At 38.3% G+C, this 18918-nt stretch overlaps 1 protein-coding gene across 1 annotated transcript; it reads right to left on the bottom strand.

Moving 5' to 3' along the window:
• Positions 1–8: 8 nt before the first annotated feature.
• Positions 9–17708, bottom strand: HPS5 (Hermansky-Pudlak syndrome 5; the record flags this gene model as incomplete). Its single annotated transcript, XM_009573444.1, has 18 exons — positions 17601–17708; positions 17035–17145; positions 16123–16187; positions 15310–15502; positions 13656–13793; positions 12140–12351; positions 11716–11787; positions 11392–11480; positions 10198–10376; positions 9839–9997; positions 8556–8715; positions 6342–6465; positions 4396–4542; positions 3556–3630; positions 2409–3016; positions 958–1081; positions 600–755; positions 9–102 (listed from the first exon to the last, which is right to left on the bottom strand). Coding segments are annotated over exons 1-18 (2814 nt in total), but the record flags the coding sequence as incomplete, so codon positions are not given.
• Between the last annotated feature and the right edge of the window lie 1210 nt (positions 17709–18918).

Genomic DNA, 18918 nt, shown 5'->3' with positions numbered 1-18918 from the left:
TCCATTGTATTTGCTCTTTGTGGTGCATCATGAGAAACTGCCAAGCGCAACCAATCCAGTCGTACAGATTCGGGCTGCAGAAGAGATCTAAGGAGAGATGACCTGGAAAACAAAACACACAGAAAAAAACCTTGCCAGTTTTAAATATACTAGATATGGAGAAGTAGAGATTGTATGCAGAAAAATAAACCAAAATATGGATGTAAAATTACATATAGAAAAGCCTAGAATGATTTATGTTTCTAGAAACTGAGGACCACAGAAAGTTGGGTTCCCCCAGCTTTTTTTTTTTTTTTTTTTTTAAATGCTGTCTAACCTTGGTATACTAAACTGCAGGCACAGGAACAAAAATAGTCAGTTCCACTGAAAATATTATTTAGAAAAACCCTGTTAAAACTAGCATCTAATCGAACAAAAAACCACAGTCTGAGAGACCAACTAAAGCTGGCAGAATGAATTGGAATCTAATGCTAAAGAACACCAAGCAGATAGATACAGAAACAGTAAAAAAAGCCCCCAAAAACCAAAACCAAAAAACCCACACATAGCTACATGATGAAGAGAGCAGACAGATGAAAAAGATTCTATATTCCCTTTACCTTTTATCCTCTGGCTTTGATTTCACCAGACTATCTAAATATGCTAAAAAGTGAGCTGGATCATTCCTACAAAGTTGTTTGATATCAGAAGGCAAAATAGAGGGGTGGAACTTGATCAAGGGCCGAAGAGCTGTTTCCCCAAATTTTTCATAAAGCCTAGAGAGAGAGGATAAAAACTGTTTTCAGTACCAAACAGCAAAATTATCATTTTTCCAAGGTCTCTTGCAAGTTCAAGACAGTTCTGAAAGGTGATCTCTTTAAAAGATTCCCAGAAAGCTTCATGAAATGTGAAGTGAACCAATTCCTGCTCGCAAGTTAACAACACTGAAGAGGAGAAAAAAAGGACTCAGCTACAAACCTTTGAGCATGTACCAGTAACAGCGGGCTATCATCCCAAGGCCCCAGGTCATGCAGCTGTTTCAGTATTTTCAACATATCTTCATTTTCCATTGCTAAAGCCACTGGACTGTGACAAGTTAGTTCTGAAATAAATCAGCGCACAAGTTACAAGATATGGGCAAGTTTTTTTTTCTTAACACACACATGGCTGTTGTTAAGTGTAAGGACAAAAGTTATCACTACTTCATGGAACTCTCTAGCTAACAGTAGTAACAAGTGAACAGATCCTACCTGTTCATTTCATAGAAATCAACATCACTAATCTGTGCTTACAGCAAATTACAGTTATAAAATGATACAATTAAGGCATGGAATAACATTCTTGATATATTTTACTTTTCTTTAGACTTCTGAGGAGGCAATTTTTCTCTTGTGGAAAAACATAGCCCACTGCAGGACATATGGCTTGCTGAATAAAATGCAGATCTGCATCAGTTTTCATATATTACAATTTGCTTCTATTAATAAATAAAAACCTTCAGCTTGGACACTGACTTCACAGAATGCAGAATTCAACACAAACCTTGATCCTGATGAAATGCGAGTACTAATCTACAGGCACAAGAGCAGTCCAACTGAGGACAAACTGGGAATGCATTACTTTTGCTTCTAGGGCTCTCAGAATCGAAATAGTGAACAGATTCCCAGAAACCCAAATACCAACCCTCAAAGCAAGATTCTGTTGTGTGACTACTCTCTGTTGGTGCCAAATCAATGCTGAGACTTCAATTCACCCTTAGAACAAATGCATAAAGCACAAGCTAAATGCAGAGAACAGATGAAGTTGGGTTTTCCAATATAATCAGGAAGCTTTGGTTTAATAAGGCTAAAGATGCATCAAAAAGATCAGAAAGGATTTCTGTGGGAAAAGGAAGTCTGATGTGATCACAAGCCACTCATTTGCATGTAACCATCTATTTCATTCAGTTTTCTTTCACATTAACCACATTCTCTACAAGTCGAATCTTCCGTTTCCAGTACAAATATTGAAGCCCCTCTCCTAGCTTTTGCCTTGTTTCTACAGACATATGATTCTAATTAAGATGCTTTTGCTCTTTGAAGCACGTATATTTGTTTTTAAATAGATCTAGTCTGTAATCACTACAGTGTTCAACCAACAAGCTCCATATAAATTAAAAGGTTCAGAATTGCGAAGTGGGGGGAGGGGAAGAACAGCCTCTCCAAGTTGCCAGCAGCTCTTCATAAGTTAGCCTTCGGGGGAAAAACAACCAACCAACCCACCCAAAACCAGAACAAAAACTCCCACACACCAGCCATCCTCCCCCTCCCACACTGCACCTGCAGAAGGAAAATTTGCAGACACAAATGGGAGTATCTTCAAGCTTTTTTCTTTTTTCTCCCAAACAGCCTTACTTTCAATTTACTAGTAATAAATTTTTCATTAGCTACCTTTCAATCCTGCGATGTATGTTTCCCATACATTAGGACTGGTTGCATACATGGTTATAATACACTGCTTTAGTCTTTTTAAATCCAAAAGAAAGAAGTAGCTTCGCATAAACCTACAAGCCAAGGTCCACAAAGCTGCTCGTGGCAGACTTCCGTCAGAGCTTTCCTCTGCCTTGCCATTTCCACAAGAAAATACACGCAGCTCAAAACACAGTGTTGTCAACTCAACAAGATCTTTCTGAACATCCGGTTCTATGACACATGGAGGAGACACTTGAAAGCAGCAGTCCAAAGGTCCCTTCAAATCAGTACTATTTTCACAGATGGTTTTGCTTAGGCAAGTTTCATCAGTATTTTCCTGTTCAGTGCAGTCTTCCAAGATACTGCTCTGTTCTTTGTCTGCTGGGTCTCTGTCAGTTGGATCCAGTCGTACGTTTTCCTGCAGGACTGCCCTCTCTTCTCCAGCACACACAGTCTTGCTTTTCTTAATAGAGGAAGCAGAATGCTCTTTGCTGCCGAACTTTTCTTCTAGATAGATAAGCCATTCCCGTAAAACCCTTCTCATACTCTGTGGTTCTAACAAAACCAGGGGATCCTGGAGTTTTGCTCTGTAACATAAAAAAAGAAGTTTGCTAAGTTGCTTGACGGCTATAAGATGCCACAAGTGAAGTATTATTTATGTTTTGTGTAACTCAAAGTATATTCCTAAGCTTGACTTACAGTCGGCTGTTGTTTTTTGTCGATTTGAGTGCATCAGACAGAACTTAGGCTACTTAGACTGTCTACATTTGATATTAGTACATTCCGAGTTCCTCAAGATTTCTTTCAGAATGGGTTTTTGTTTGTTAGGTGATTTTCGTTTTGTTTTTTTAAACTATACTTGTAGTTAGGACAAAAGGATAATTTAGAGTTTAATACCTAAACAATTTAGAGTACCTAAACAAGCTTTTAGTGGGTTTTGCTTGGTTTTAAATAGGGGAAACAAATCATTAACCAAAGGAGATTCTTTCAGATTATGTTAATAGATGTTTACAGCATTACTCTTACATGTATGTAATGAATTAAAAAAAAAAAAAATTAAAAAAAAATCAATAATTTTTCTACCAAAGCCCAATATATCTATGCACTAAAAAGTTTCCCTGCTTACATAGCTTCTGCTGTTGCAGCCTTGAGATCTCTTAGATGGTCCTCCTCTGGAAGCTGGCAGCTCTGTGGTTCTAACCTAGAAAAACACATTAACTTCAATCTTATCTGAAGTATTATCTTTAATAATTTAAGTGAAGAAACAACATTAATTCCTTTATTAAAAAAAAAAAATAAAGCTTTCATTTCTAAAGAAGGAACAGCTCCACAGACATAAGGGATGAATTGGGCAAGAAAAGCAACCGATAATACTATTTTTATGGCCTTCTAGAATGGCTTCTACTCCAACTACAGTAGATTTCTGAAGGTACTGAATAAAAATCAGTATCATGCCACTATATGAAAGTTAGTCCAAAATGGTAAGTTAGAAAATCATTGGAATATGAAATAACTTAGCTCTGTATTAATTGGACAACCATTAAAGAAGTTCAGTGTTTTATAGCTACCATTATTTAAAAAAAAAAAAAAGTATATTTTTAGGGAGATAAAAGTGCTTACTCTCCACTCAGGAAGGACAGGAAATGAACTGTTGGACTTATGTCCATAACTATAACGAGCATCACAGATCAGCAATTCTCATGTAGTGTAATACACTACGTTCTTGCTCTTCAGTTTATTACAGCACTGTAGAGACTGCATGTGCCACCACCCAGAAGTGTTCATTGCCTAATCAGCTTCTAGGAAAGGAGTCAGGGACAACCAGTGAAACCCACCATAGTAATGAAGGCAGGTGGAAAAACCTAACACTGAGCTCGCAGTTCTACTTGAAACGGTAGTTTTTCCTTTAGGTTGCTATCCTTAAGAATCCCCAGCAAATGCTAAGAAAACGTGATTTTGCACTCACTCTTTCTCTTCCTGGGGAGATGTTACCAGATTAACAGTCAACTCCTGCAGCTGCTCGTCATCCTTTGCTTCTTGCCTCCCTCTATTATCAGGACTTATATGAAGTGTGCCAATCTTTTCAGTAGTTTTGCGTACAAAGCTGGAAACACTAAAAGTCAGAAGTTCAAACATTTAAAATTGGAATTTCAAAACCGAACAAATCAAGCACTTTCCTTCCATTCAAACCATGATTTCAGAAAACTTTATAATCTGAAGAACTCTTGAGAAAAGGATGAGAGCAGCGATGACCAACAAGAACAATACTCACTAAGAAGCTGCTCAAAATTCACACTTCAGTCATGGTCTGTACTTCCAGCACAGAGTAAAAACCTGAAGTATTTAAGACTTGGGTTTTTTGCTGCTGGAGAAACAGGATCACATACAAACATTAGCACTTAGATTTTAACATATATTTGTATGCAAATAAATGCAGATTGGCTACATTGCATGTTAAAGCTTATAAACAGAAAGCATCATTAGGAAATTATGTCCCTCTTGGTGGTTAGAAACAGCTTTACAATACTCCTAATTAATTCTTCAGATTACAAAGCTCAGGAAAAATGTCCTTTTCACATCATCAGTCTCTACCCCTTCAGATATTTTATTCAAGAGAAAGCCCAGTGAACATACCAAAACCCAATTATTTCTACCACTGCCATGAAGATAACTATGTCATCAAGAGTTGAACAGAAAAATCAGCTTCTTGCTTTCTGGCCAAGAACTACTTTAAGAGCATCAAGAAAAAAGAAAAAAGCAACCCTTTTACCTGTTTGCCAGAGAATATGGCATCTTTTACTATACCAAGGTATAGCAAAAGTTGAAGGTTGCTGCAGAAGAGAGGAAGGATTCAAATGTAGCAAAACAATTGGACTTTAATGTATAGAAGGATTAAAGGTAAACTTTTAAAAATTAACTGTAAATATTATAGTATTTTATGTAATTATAAATTTAATATAGTGAATACTTGAAAATTTAGTTGTCATTATTAGTAGAAACACTAATTACTAGTAAAGTCCTAAAAACTGCTTACAGTTTAGAAAGAACACAAAACATTGCATGTACTTCTGAAGGTTATTCCGAGATCCTCACATTATCGATATCAGCTACAATTTTTTGTTGCAGGACATAATTCACATACCTAAGTGATCAAGGGAGGGCTATGCAATTTTTCAGACCATCATTATGGGCCAGCAACATTTTAGCTAAGAAACTAACATACATAATTTTTTTCAAATTTTTAAGTTATGTATTTATATATTTAACGGCATCTCCTTTATATTTGTCCCCTCCTGTTTTTTAAAGCGAGTTTTAAAACAGCAATTTCTGCATAAAATGAACACTACCATATTTACTTGCACCAGGTATAAACTACCATTATTCTGTAAACACTTGGGGAATTGATTAGATTCACTGAAAGGTGTGTGTGGGGAGACAGCAGACCACGTGGTATACCTTGCAAGTGTGTTTTAACAATATCGAGCATGCTTTGAATATTTTAATATTTGTCCCCAAGCAACATAGGAAGCCTTCACTCATTCTTCAGAAATCTAAGTACCAGAAAAGCAAAATCCCAAAACAATATTCAGTAAGTTTGCTTTGAATACAAATCACAACCACAGTTTACAGGGAAATGTTAAACATTCTTAGCCATTTAAACATTCTTAGCCATTTAAAAACTGAGGTTGAAATCTTGGCTCCACTGAAGTTAACAGCAGCTCTTCATATCTTCATTAGAGTCAAGATGGAAGCTTTAAATTGTCTAGCAAACTCGACTGCCATCTCCAGTGTTTCAGTTCAGATGTTACATTTTTGCCGAACAGAGTATGTACTAAACCAGACGATGCTACAAATTCAGAGGATAGAAAAGGGAAAGATGCAATGGATGAGTGAACCTGCTGCAAGTTTTACCTTTCTTTGACAGCTTGGAGAGAGACGAGAGGAGATGGGGAACGAAATGACAAAGGAATACTGAATGGGAGAAATGTCTCACTCCGGTCAGCCTCAACCGTCACAGATGCATGAGATACATTGTCTAACAAATGGAATTGAAATAAAGAGTCATGAAACAGTGGCCTGGCAAAAATGGAACGGTGAAACAAACTGCAAGTCACTAATTCATTAATGGATAACCCGCATGGGATATTTTCATACTTCATATTCAAGAATGTGGGGAGCCAGAAAAATGCTATTTGATTTCAAAGGCCATTTTATTATTGACTTTGAACCTGGTAGGCCTGCTTTGCTAATAGTCTTTTGGCTCTATAACAAGGCAAATGATGATCAACAACTGTATGAAAACTATCTTCCAAAAGTAGACTTTTAGTCCATTTAGGGGACAAAAACTTGATTTAATCCACTTACAGTTACTTAAACATCTAGGAAAATTAAGTATTGTGGCATACATCAGTTCAGATAGCACAATTTCCTAAAACCTAAATCACATATTAACATACAGAGATGCATAAGCCATGGTTAAGGTATAAATCACTCTTTTATTTGAATGGACTTCAAAATATAATTGAACCCATAGCTCTCTGGCTTTTGATAAGAATCACAGGAAATATAGAATCACTATTTCCTTTTAACTCTTATATCCCTAAGAGAATCTACAATGTGTTTTGATTAATTATTTCCTGGTACAAACACACACTGTATCTTTAAGTGATGTAAATAATTAAAAACGGATCCTTTTAAGTAAGGATGACACTGCATTTTGCAACAGTCAGCACTATCTGCACTGTTGAGAGGAAAAGATGCCATGCTGTTACAGAAATTCTACCATCAGAATCCACAATCTCTCTAGATAGTGCCTAAAGGTCACAACTGATTTTAAGATTGCCTGTAAATAAGGCTGCTTTTGTCCATTATGCGGATTAGAAACCTAAATACTTATGACATCTTACGTAAATGTGAGCAGGGAAACACTAAGTCCATTTCTCTTAAATACCAAATTAAGTACACATGCTTCAAGAAGCATCTAGAACTTCTCTACTTTGAAACAATCAGAAAATGTGTTATCTCTTGTTGAACAGAGAGAACTTTTCTATCTTCTGACATTCAAAAACTACATCCCTTCATTTTAGAGTTTTAATATGGGAAACGATACACTTACTTCCAAGTTTTCTCACCTGGTGGTTTTTATAGTGATGTAGGTAAAGAGGCAAATGTAAATGTAAGTGCTACAAACAGCATGTAGCTTTGTCAGCAGGATAACACTACTGACAAGTAGGGGACTAAATACTAATTCCTATACTCCCCCTCCCTATTGTAGTTCTCCCCCAACAAAGCACCCAAATTCTCTCCATCCTCAACTGGCATCTACTCTCTGCAAAAGCTAAAGAGCAGCTTTTTTTATTGGAAAGCCTCTCTACTATACCTGGAACTAAGCCAGCTCCTCATCATCCCAGGTTTCTGCATCCCCTCCCAATCCCAACCAGAGCAGAGAACAAGACCCGTTATTGTCTCACTCAAGCTTTCGCCTTAGAGACAGATACTTGTTAGGAAATAAAAAAAGCTCCCTGGATGGTCTAAATGTTAGCTGATTACAATTCTACCATCCCCATGCTAATGTACACATGTAAGAGATGATCCCCTTTAAAAATGAAACCCTGCAAGAAAGTTAAGAACACTTATCGAAGGCCTACTGTTTTCCTTGAAGAAACATAAAGCCAGAGCCAAGACTAAGAAATTCTTTCCTGGAACTAATGTTACTGGAAGAATAGCATCAGCAAAACAAATCTCATTTGAAGCTCAGTTAACACTGGCGTAGTCAGCTGAGAGAATCTTAGCATTAATGTTGAATTGCACAGAGAGGAGGGGGGGGGGACAGAAATCTGAGTGAAGTCCTAGCTTGGTAAAAGCCCTCTGGACCTTTTGTTTTGTTTCTCTGGGTTGTGTTTGGTTTTAAGCTTGGATTTCTATGGAGCCAGCATTTCACCCCTATGTTTTAAGAAAGAGTTTGACTGGAAGGTGGGGTGACTGTGTTCCCATTGATCAAATTGAAGGATTTAATCATGGATAACTTGATAATAGAAAATAAGAGCACAGAGCCAACCCAATTGAATTCTTGTAGAATAAATAAAAATTGCATCCAAATAACGTATTTTCATTAAGAAATATTACCAAGTTCTACTTGCTCATCTTCCTGGTGTGCAGGAAATTCTTTAAGTCTCTCATCCTCCGAGAACGTTTGACTGTGTAGAGAACATGAATCTTCATCTGACTGACTGCCTCTTCGACTGATAACACGATATATTCCGGAGTCCAAGACACTAAAGCTTTCCTGTCAGACAAAAGAGAGGAGTTAGATGTTGAGCGAGTTGTACTTCCTTGTTAAACTTCCTGCAATGAACTCAAACAACCCACACAAATAACCTCACAGCACTTCATAATTCACTGTCTGGAAAAGCCCTGTACAACAGCATATTTTTGACATATCCAGAATGGAAAAGTACACACATGCCAATAAGTGTGCAGTCCCGTGACTTTATAAAGATATATATGCTGCAATTGCTTCCAGGAAAGCAGCTTGCAGAACAACTGGTGTACTTAGTACAAGACAAAAAACCATCTCTGCTTTAGTCCTGCATCCGAGACTGTCACTTCAGCCCTTTGTACCTGTGTACCCAAGAGTCTGTATTCTTTTTGCTGGTTAACCATACCCAGCTAGCGCAATTATGGACCCTGCAAAACTATTTAGTTCCAGGACACACGTACATTATTTTGCTCATGGTCGGTCTATGTAGCTTACTTCCCCATCTGCTAATGAAAAAAACTTGTCTACCACATCAAGATGGAATTTCCATTACTTTGCTTGTTAAACTTTACTTTTTAAACATTGTTAGAGGGAAAGCAGCAACTGATACTGTATTAACTATGAAATATTTTCCCTTTCTTGAAAAGCTGCTAGGAAGCCAAGACAATACCAAGCAGCTGTATGTGTAAAAGAATATTAGAAATATGCTTTGATTTTTTTTCCTTAGAGCTTTCTGCTTAAGCTTAATAGAGTGAGACAATTTTTTAAATAGGGCTAGGATAGTTCTGAGCATTCAGACATTCAGTTTTCACCACATAAAACTACAGTTACAATCAAGATGACCTTTACTGAAGCATATTAAGACACTGAACTCAGCTGTGGAGAAAGTCTTCTTCATATCAATCTTTGTCCACATCTCAACCACTAGCCACAAAATAATATGGAAAAAAGGCAGAGGTCTAAGAACTTAAAGAATGCAAGTAGTAGTATTTCATACCTCTCTACCCCACCTATTTTAGGAAGTAGCATTATCAACTATAGTAGACATGGTAAAAATGAAAGCCTCATCTTCAAAGTGAGCAACAAGATGATTTTAAGCCATACAGATAAAATCTGCAGGTAACATTTTTGGCACTACCAATACACTTACATGAGATGAAATACTGCTCCTTCTACTGCTGCACGCAGAATCTAGAGGTTCCAACTTTGAAATTAGTTCTTCCAGCTGTGTAATGAGATCTTGTTGGGTTGCGGCATCTAGCTGAGACTTCAAATGCTCCAGCTTGTCTAGAGGCAAATTTTTTCTTGCCTAGAAGTACACAGCGAAACAGAACCGTTATTATTTCTAATATTCAAATGCACATGTGAAAAGCAAAAGGTACCATATATGCAGGCTAATTTTCACCCTAAAAGCATAATGTTTAGAGGACTTTTTAAAAACTCCAAGAATATGAATCTCAGAAACCTATGGAACTTAAATTGCACATTTACGAAGAGGTATTTACTTACTCTGCAAGAAATGATTGAATTTTGGAAGAGACAACAGACCCTGGTAGCAAGTGTCCAGAACCCTCTTCTTATCAGACGCTCTATGCAGCGGTCTACCAGCAGAAGGGAGAGGTGCACAATTTTTCCATTTGTATGCAGACAGAACAACTCGCTTTTGTAAACTGCAATATCCTGAATATCTGCAAAACCAGATGCACAGAAATATCTAAAGGACTGAAATCGTTAGCCAACATTCCTTTCTGCTCCTGAAAGAAGGTGAAAACATATTTCCCTTCTGACTGCAAATGCGTGCAAAAGCCTAATACACTGTAGCACAAGTGGCATGGGGAAAACAAACACTGAAGAGTGCTAAACTAGTATCTAACAACTATAAAGCACAGTTAAAGTATCAAAACTTTCCAGAGTCACATTTCCAGAAAGCATTCAAAAAGTACACTAAAGTTACTGAAAAGTTTCCTTTTCCTCTGAAGGAGGATGAAAAACTAAAGACTGATAAAGATGAGAAATACATCATTGTTAGCTTTGAAACAGAAGGAAAACATTTGCTAGTAGAAAAACACTTTGGCCTTTCAGCAGTTTTCAAATGAAATAGTTATGCTATATGCAAACACTCCATGACAAAGGCATTGGAAAATTAACACCAAAAGTGGGGGAGAGAAGGGAAAGGAAAAGAGTGAGTGACAATGACTAATCGTTCTAGGACTATGCCTAAAACCATACACACAAAACCGTTTATGAGGCCTCACTCATCTGCCAACTAAGTACATTCCCTGGCTGCAATTTAGACAGATGTTAGAAAAAACAGGTTTAGGCTTTTAGCTGCCTTCATAGGACACCTGACAATAAACCTGAATAAACAGAAATGAGGAAAGGATACTGCAGATTTTATCTCACTAACGCTGCAGGTTATTACTTCTCACTATTTGATTACTGTATTTTAAGATTCACTTTACACCACGTCTTGTTTCTCAAGCATGTTTTCAGAAGTATGGAGGGAGGGGTTGGCTGGAGGAGTAGAGAGAGGGTTAATATTCAAGGATATACCTGACAGATGACAAGGAAAAACAGTTTTCTGATCAATGTTCTGCAATCCAGCTGCAGAAATTGAGCTTGAAAAGGCTCCATGTTAGGCAAGGACTTCAGAAATGACAAACATAACAAACAATATTACAAAGCGAAGATTCTTAGGTTTACCTTTTACTTCACTCCAGAGTAAGACTTGAACACTTTGGGGAAGGAAAATATAAATGCCTCTTTCTGTCCAGGTCATTACACAGTGCTCACTGCAAGCAAAGCAGACGTTAACGGTGCAACAGTTAATTGTGGTAGTCACTGTAAAATACGCAGGGATGGCATTGGCTTAAGTACAGCAAGCGAGAAGTGAGTTGTTTAGCATGATACTTGGAAAATTCTTAGGCAAAAAGATAAAAAGTTGATAATATAAACTAGGAAAATACAGAACTTTTTTTATTTTTAAGTCTACTTTATCAACAGGAAGCTATGCTGACAAATACTTACGTCAAATACAGTAGCTTGGGGAAAGATAAAGATTGTGGAGAGCAGCTGGAACTAGTATAATGAGGATCCAGCCTGTAAAGTAAAATTAGTATCCATTACAAGCATAAAACTACAGCAATATCGCTTCCTTAATATAATATTCTTAACCCTGGAAATACAAGGCTGGCTTAAATAAACATAGTCGTATGACAGCAGCATTCATTGCAGTAGTCACACAGATATATCTGCAGAATCAAGGCTTTGGCATTTTTCGTAACTTAGATACTGGTTTCCATTATTAGAGGAGAATGTATTAAGATGACAGCTAGGATTAATGCTTGACTGCACTAGGAGGTTATTTAATCTTATCAGTGTTAAGGCAGTTCTTTTCAGTTAGTCTAGAAGACCCAAGCAAGTTTATCACCGATAACATTCATGCTTCTACCTGAGAGTAACAACAGGGAGAGGTGGTGATGAGAGCAGCTGCTTGAACTGATGTGTGCTTTGCACTTCCCCGTCAAAGTTCACCTCCCACATCCTTGAGCCAGGTCGAGCACAATATATTAACGGCTGCTGATTCCCACTGTTTTTTCCAACAGGGAAGAAACACGCTCCAAATTCTCCATCTCTCTCTTTGTTACCAATTTTCCAGAACTTCTCTCTAGCGGAAAAAACATACTTGTTAAGGCAGCATTAATAAAGGCTGTAATTAATTTTATGTTGTTCTTGAAGAATAAAAACACTAAATCCTAGTTGCTGAATTGGTTTCGGTGCTTGAAAAAAAAAAATCTGTAATGAATATTATAAAGCCTGCATAAAGTTTATAAAAGACAGGGTGCAGAAATATTTGTTAGCTTAAACAAATGCTCAGATCATGAAGGTTTGTGGGGGTTTTTTTCAGCAGAACCACTCGGTCCACCTGGTGATGGGAAGGTGATGGTGCAAATGATCCCAGAAACCATTTCCAATCACATGAAAGGTAAGACGGTGACTATGAATAGTCAGCATAGATTTACGAAGGGGAAATCACGTTTATAGCCCTCTACAACAGAATGACTGGCTTGATAGATGAGAGAAGAGCAGTGGATGTTGTTTATCTTGCCCTCAGTAAGGCTTTTGACACCGCCCCTCCTAACATTTTCACAAACAAACTGAGGAAGCGTGGGCTAGATAAACAGACATGCAAAGTCCTGCACTGGGGGAGGAACAACCCCAGGCACCAGGACAGGCCAACTGGCTGGAAAGCAGCTTTGTAGAGAAGGGCCTTGGGGTCCTGGTGAACAAGCAGCTGACCATGAGCCAGCAATGCGCCCCTTTGGCAAAGAAGGCCAAAAGCCTCCTGGGCTCCCTTAGGAAAAGTGTTGCCTGCAGGTCAAGGGAGGTGATCCTTCCCCTCTTCTCAGCACTGGTGAGACGTATCTGGAGTGCTGGGTCCAGTTCCGGGCTCCCCAGTACAAGAGAGACACGGACATACTGGAGCAAGTCCAGCGATGGGCCACAAAGACAACTAAGGCACTGCGGCACCTGTCTTATAAGACGAGGCTGAGAGAGCCGGGCTGGTCAGCCTGGAACAGAGAAAGTTCAGGGGTGGAACTCATCTGATCCCACCTGTATAAATACCTGATGAGGGAATAAAGACGACAGAGCCAGACTACTCTCAGTGGTGCCCAGTGAAAGGACAAGAGGCAATGGGCACAAATGGAAATAAAGGAAATTCCATTTCAACGTAAGAAAAAGCTCTGTTATTGTGAGGGTGGTGAACCAGTGGAAAAGGTTACCCAGAGAGCTTGTGGGGTCTCCATCCTTGGAGATGCTCAAAACCTAACTGGACACAGTCCTACACGATCTACTCTACCTGACTCTGCTTTGAGCAGGAAAATTGGACTAGATGATGTCCAGAGGTCACTTCAGAAACTCTGTGTGACTCTGTAAAGTCCAATATTTTACAAGAAAAACATAACTTGCCTCTCAGTATCACACAAATAAGTGCGTGTAAGTGAAGATATGAGCAGTCTTCCATCCAAATAATCAAGCTGAACAACCCGAGAATCTACAGTGGTTATAATCTGAACAGGAAACATCACAAAAGTAGCAGCAGCCTACAGTTAAAAAGAAAACAAGAAAGAAAACATACAGGGCCTCAGTTGAAAGTAAAGGCTATTTAAAGTTAAAAATCACAAAATTCAGAAAAGGCTCATGTATGCTACAAATACACAGTATAAGACAGAGCAGTTTCTTTCTTCTCTCTCCCTTACGAAACAAGGCTTCAATGCTTAGAGGCATAAAAGTCTAAATCCTCCTTTTCCCAAAACCATTATTGAAGGTTTAAAAAAAAAAAAATCGTATCCCTGTAGCATCCTGCCATTTCTTTATAAAGAGTGTGCTTTTTGTAACATTAAGAGCGGATATTATTCTTGCTCTTGTAAGCTTTCTGCTTTTGTCAGTTCTCTCCCATGGATACTTTCAGCCAGCAAACAGTTTTATGGAGACAGACCTGAAGGATTACTTGATACAAAAAAAAACTTCCATCAGATTTAGGTGGTTTACATAAAATCACTTTCTCTATCACCCTGCAGCAAATTACCCAAATACTATTTATTACAGAAGTTTCTCAGTTTGCGTGGGTGGCAGAACAAAGTCATAGACAGACTTCTTATTCATAAGAAACTACTGGGAACTGCACTCATATTTTCTAGCAGACAATCACCATTTTCGACAGCTTAAAGCTGTTTTCTGTGTTAGGAATGTGTCAATTCCCTACTTCAAACAAAGTGCATTACATGAGAGATTCAACAGTCCAATTCCTTTAACAGGCATGAGCAGACACATATTCCATAGGCCTAGCCCTTCTCTGCTCTCCTTTTCCCTCTCTTTCCACAGTTGAATTTTTTTGCCCTTTCTTTAAATGCAATAGTCTTGCTACTTTTAAGGCAATTTTCCATCAAAATCTTTCATGAGAGCTAGAAAGGACGTGGAGGAACACACCTATTTCCAGGATGTGCTCCTTCTTACAGACTAAAAGGAAAGGACCTAGTAAGGGTAAAACTTAAAGAACACTCAAGGGATAGAAATCAGGCTGTTTTCATTAATTTGTGAGCCCTTTGCACAAAATGTAATGGATGTAAGCTTGACATCCACCTACCATTTTTTTTAATCCACATCTTTAAGGATAAGAGTATCCAGACAGAGCCAAGCAAAATCAGAGCCTGGGATTGCCCTTTCTCAGACCAACAGATGAGCTGAGGAGTAAAACACACAGCTGAACTTGTAGCTGGAGTCTAAGGAATCCAACAGGCTCAGAAACACCAAGACCCTGGGCTTGGATACTTGTAAATTCCAAGAGGAAGAAGCTCGGCCAGTTTTTAATTCTGTACATTTGAAAGCATTTTTACGTTGCATTACTAAAATAGCTAAAAGAGAGGGTGGGGGAAGTTCACAGGTTAGGATTTCTACTGTTGTCTCAAGAGACTGGGTCTTCATCCCAACAGTCAAAACTACCAGAACTTCATTAGCTGGCAAGTTTCCTCTGTCCTACTTTACTAAAATAAACAAAAAGATTCCACACATCATCCCCTGGGAACCTCTTAATCTCAAACAAAGTATGCGATATTTTACCTTCCCTTGTTTTGATGTGTTAATCTTGATGGCTGATACTTTTCCCACATGATCTCCTACAAAAACACGAAGGGCAGCTGTATCCCAACACAAAGCTGTAACTTTTCTGCCCTTATGCTCAGAGGAAACATAAATCCGTTCTGGCTTCCCACGACGTTCCTGATTCAGTTCCCAGACTACTACAAGACCTTGGCTACAACAATTAAAAAAGAAAATACAATTTGAGAAGTGGTCTTCTAATGTTTTATCATTGACAAAATTATTCCAAAGAAACAGAAAATCTAAGCGAAGTAGTACATCTCAGAGCTGGTTGTGTTTGAGGTTGCATGCTTTCAAGAAGCATCACATTCTTAATCCTGAAGAAGAGTAAGTGTCTTTCCTTGCACTACGACTTATCAGCAGCTTTGGAAGGCTACCCTCACATTTACTGGAATTACCACTGAGGATGCAGAAAATTAAGCATTTAAATGGATTTTAAACAATGTAAGTGGTATTAACTACCAATCTCACTCTGCCAAGTTAATGAAGATATTTCTTTTGATGCTGAAAGGTCTGAGAGAGATATTTATCATCATAACTTCACAGGCATTAGCTCTCCCATAGATGTTCTGTTACAGAAATAATACTTATTCTGGAACAATTATTCCAGGAAAAAAGTTAAGCAAACTGTCTGTGCAGGGAATTATTCTGTAGGGGCCTCTACCAGTTAATTCCCTGCCCCCTTCCAAGTTCTCAGCACATGTCCTAGTCTGAAACTTAGAAGCTACTTAAAAATATTGATCTAGAATTTATGTTTGTAAGTATATCACTCACCTGGTGGCGACAGCAACATAGTCTTCATCATGTAAACAACAGGCAACCCGGGAAATGGCACCTTCCTGAAAGCAAGTATGGGAGTAAGCGCAGGTAAAACTTGTTCTTGTACTGCCTTTACCACTATGCAACTTTTATCTCTAAGATAAAAACCAAATTCATGTCAACAGCTGCTACCACTTTGTTGTGATGTGCAGGTTTGTTTGTTTGTCTCGGTTTTGTTTGCAAACACTAAGTTTACTCTAAAAAGATGCAGCTGACAACAACATGACAGCATCAAGAGAAACAACTGCAGTTCATTCTCTGATTTGGAAAACACAGAAATCAATCTCCTGTCCTCGCACCTACAGAAGTTGTTTTGCCAGAACTAAGCGAAATGCTCCCAACCTTAAAAAAATGGCTGCATTCATGTTACGGTGGGAGCAGCAGTGGCTCCCAGGAAAGAGCATCTGGCTGTGGAAACAGCAATCCCTGTTCCATGACCTCTTTCAGCAAAAGCAAGCCAGCTTATCTTTTCTTTGCTTAACCAAGTAGTTCATAGTTTGGACATCCAAACATCGGTAGTTATCTACATATGAGTTGCTCTGGTTTCATTTTCAAAGTTTTCTTCTAATCCTTAAATATTCAGGTGACTTTGTTGCGCTGTTACAAATAAGAATTTGAAAAACGAAGGTCTGACCCTTTCAAGTAATTTCTTTCACACCTCATGAAATCTATTACACCACACACTCTGGGAATACACTCCAGTACCACAACCTTTTTTAAATGGAGCAGTCCAAAACTTCACCTTATTTGGACAATTCAGTAAGCTGAAAATGCCTGTTGACTCTTAATAAAAATTAACTTGAAACAACGTCTCTTTCTCAGTCCCATTTTCCCTGGAAATTTTTGTATAGAATTCTTTACCCTTACCTTATGAGTGAGAAAGAGCCTTTGCTTCCAACCATCCTTCTGTATAAGGTTCAGTCCTCCTCCTGAACTGCCTAGAGCTAGCCATCTCTTCGACACAGCTATACATGTGCACTGAAGGAATACAAATCATAACGCACATGGCTGCTAGTAAGCATTAATAACAGCATCTTTTTCTTGCACTATTATGTCATTTTTTAAGGGCTTTGTTGTTTGCCACCTGTGTGTACCACCCCTGAAACACTGGCAGCACAGTCGTCAAAGATATTAGAATAGCACTCTCCGCGACTGGAGCAAGCAGTAGAAGACAGCGACCGCATAAGACTGTATTATTTACTCCACAGCTACATTAAGAAAGAATAATAGGATCCTTTGTCTTCACCACTTCTTCCCAAAGTGTTCCCCCCCTATAAGCTCGCATGCACACACCCAAAAAGAACGATATTAATCCTGTGGGTTAATCAGAAAATAAACCAAATAAGGTGATTATTTAAATTAAAAAAAAAAAAAACCAAAACAAAAGACAAAAAAAAACCCACCCAAAAAACCCCCAAACACCACAGACTCACCTTCAGACGACTAGAATCCAGCCTGAGCGCAGAAAGCAATGGATCCAAACATTCAAACTCTGCCAACACATGGTTGTAAGAGTCTGGAATTATTGGCACAGAGGCCATTGATGTACAAGACTAGCACTACTCATTCATGGGTGCATTACAGCTTCAGCTTTTAGCTGCACCTGCCAAAAATAAATTAGTTCTTGCTTAGTTCACTTTTTAGTATTACATCAGTTTTTCTGTGTTTAAAGAAACACGGAACGTCTTCCCATTCAAACAGCATCAGGTTTCAGTTTGCCGAAAAGGCCCAAGGCCTGCAAAGTTAGACCCCCGCTTCATTTATGAGAAGTTTTTGTTGAAGTTCATTTCAGAAAACTTAACCTATCAGATACCAACCTTGGAAATATTTAAACTATACCTATAAGATATATTTACATCCACCCGTTAAACAAGTTCTGTCTACCTATGGAAAAAGCCTTGCTTTATGGTAAAATGCACTTCCCCCCCCAACATGCACCCTTGATTTTAAACTAATTTTCTCAAGAAAAACATTTAGCATTGGCATTTTATACCTACATCATCTTCTCCCCCAAACCTAAATTTAAGGAGTATTATCCTCAACTGATACCAAATTTAGAATTAGCTGCATTTGTGCATTTTTAATACAACTATACATAAACATGTATCCTTTCCACAGCATCTCCTTTCCAGCATACAAGATAGGTAACACAGAGTGAAAACCAATACCTAGTTATCAAAGCTGCAACCTCATATATTTTTCCTAAACAGCACATACTTTAAAAGAATCTCTTGTTGAGGAATTTTTTGAAGCTTAGACCTCTATGTTGCTTTAAAAAAAACCTTGTTACACTTCATACTCAAGCCTTTGAATTTCTAAGTAATGTTTAGTATGCAATCCCATAAATTAAATAACCCCCTCACAGAAATACTATCATGTGAAACCTTACATTTCCTTACAAGAAAAGGAAACACTTACTCTCACCAGGCACCATGAAAAGGGAAGATACACATTTAGCCACAGAGACTGAAAATTATTTCTTCCGAATTCTCAAAAACGTCTTTAAAATCTTAAATGATGGGATTGAGAACGACTCCACCCCAGCGATAAAGACTAGAACATCTCTGATGACTAAAAAAGGACTGTTTTGTTCTGGATTAGAGTATTCAGTCCAGAAAGACACCCTAATGCCTGTTTTACACACTCTGTCGTAAGGAAGGTCGCAGATAACCTCGATCAAACAAAGCCAGCCCGAGGTTTTACATCCTCCCTTGGAACTCTGCTCTCGGGAACCAGCAACCGCCTCGGCAT

Source organism: Fulmarus glacialis, unplaced genomic scaffold, assembly GCF_000690835.1.
Source record: "Fulmarus glacialis isolate BGI_N327 unplaced genomic scaffold, ASM69083v1 scaffold21082, whole genome shotgun sequence".
Taxonomy (NCBI): Eukaryota; Metazoa; Chordata; class Aves; order Procellariiformes; family Procellariidae; genus Fulmarus; species Fulmarus glacialis.
The sequence above is the reverse complement of the archived record's forward strand: the minus strand, read 5'-3'. Positions and strand labels throughout refer to the sequence as shown.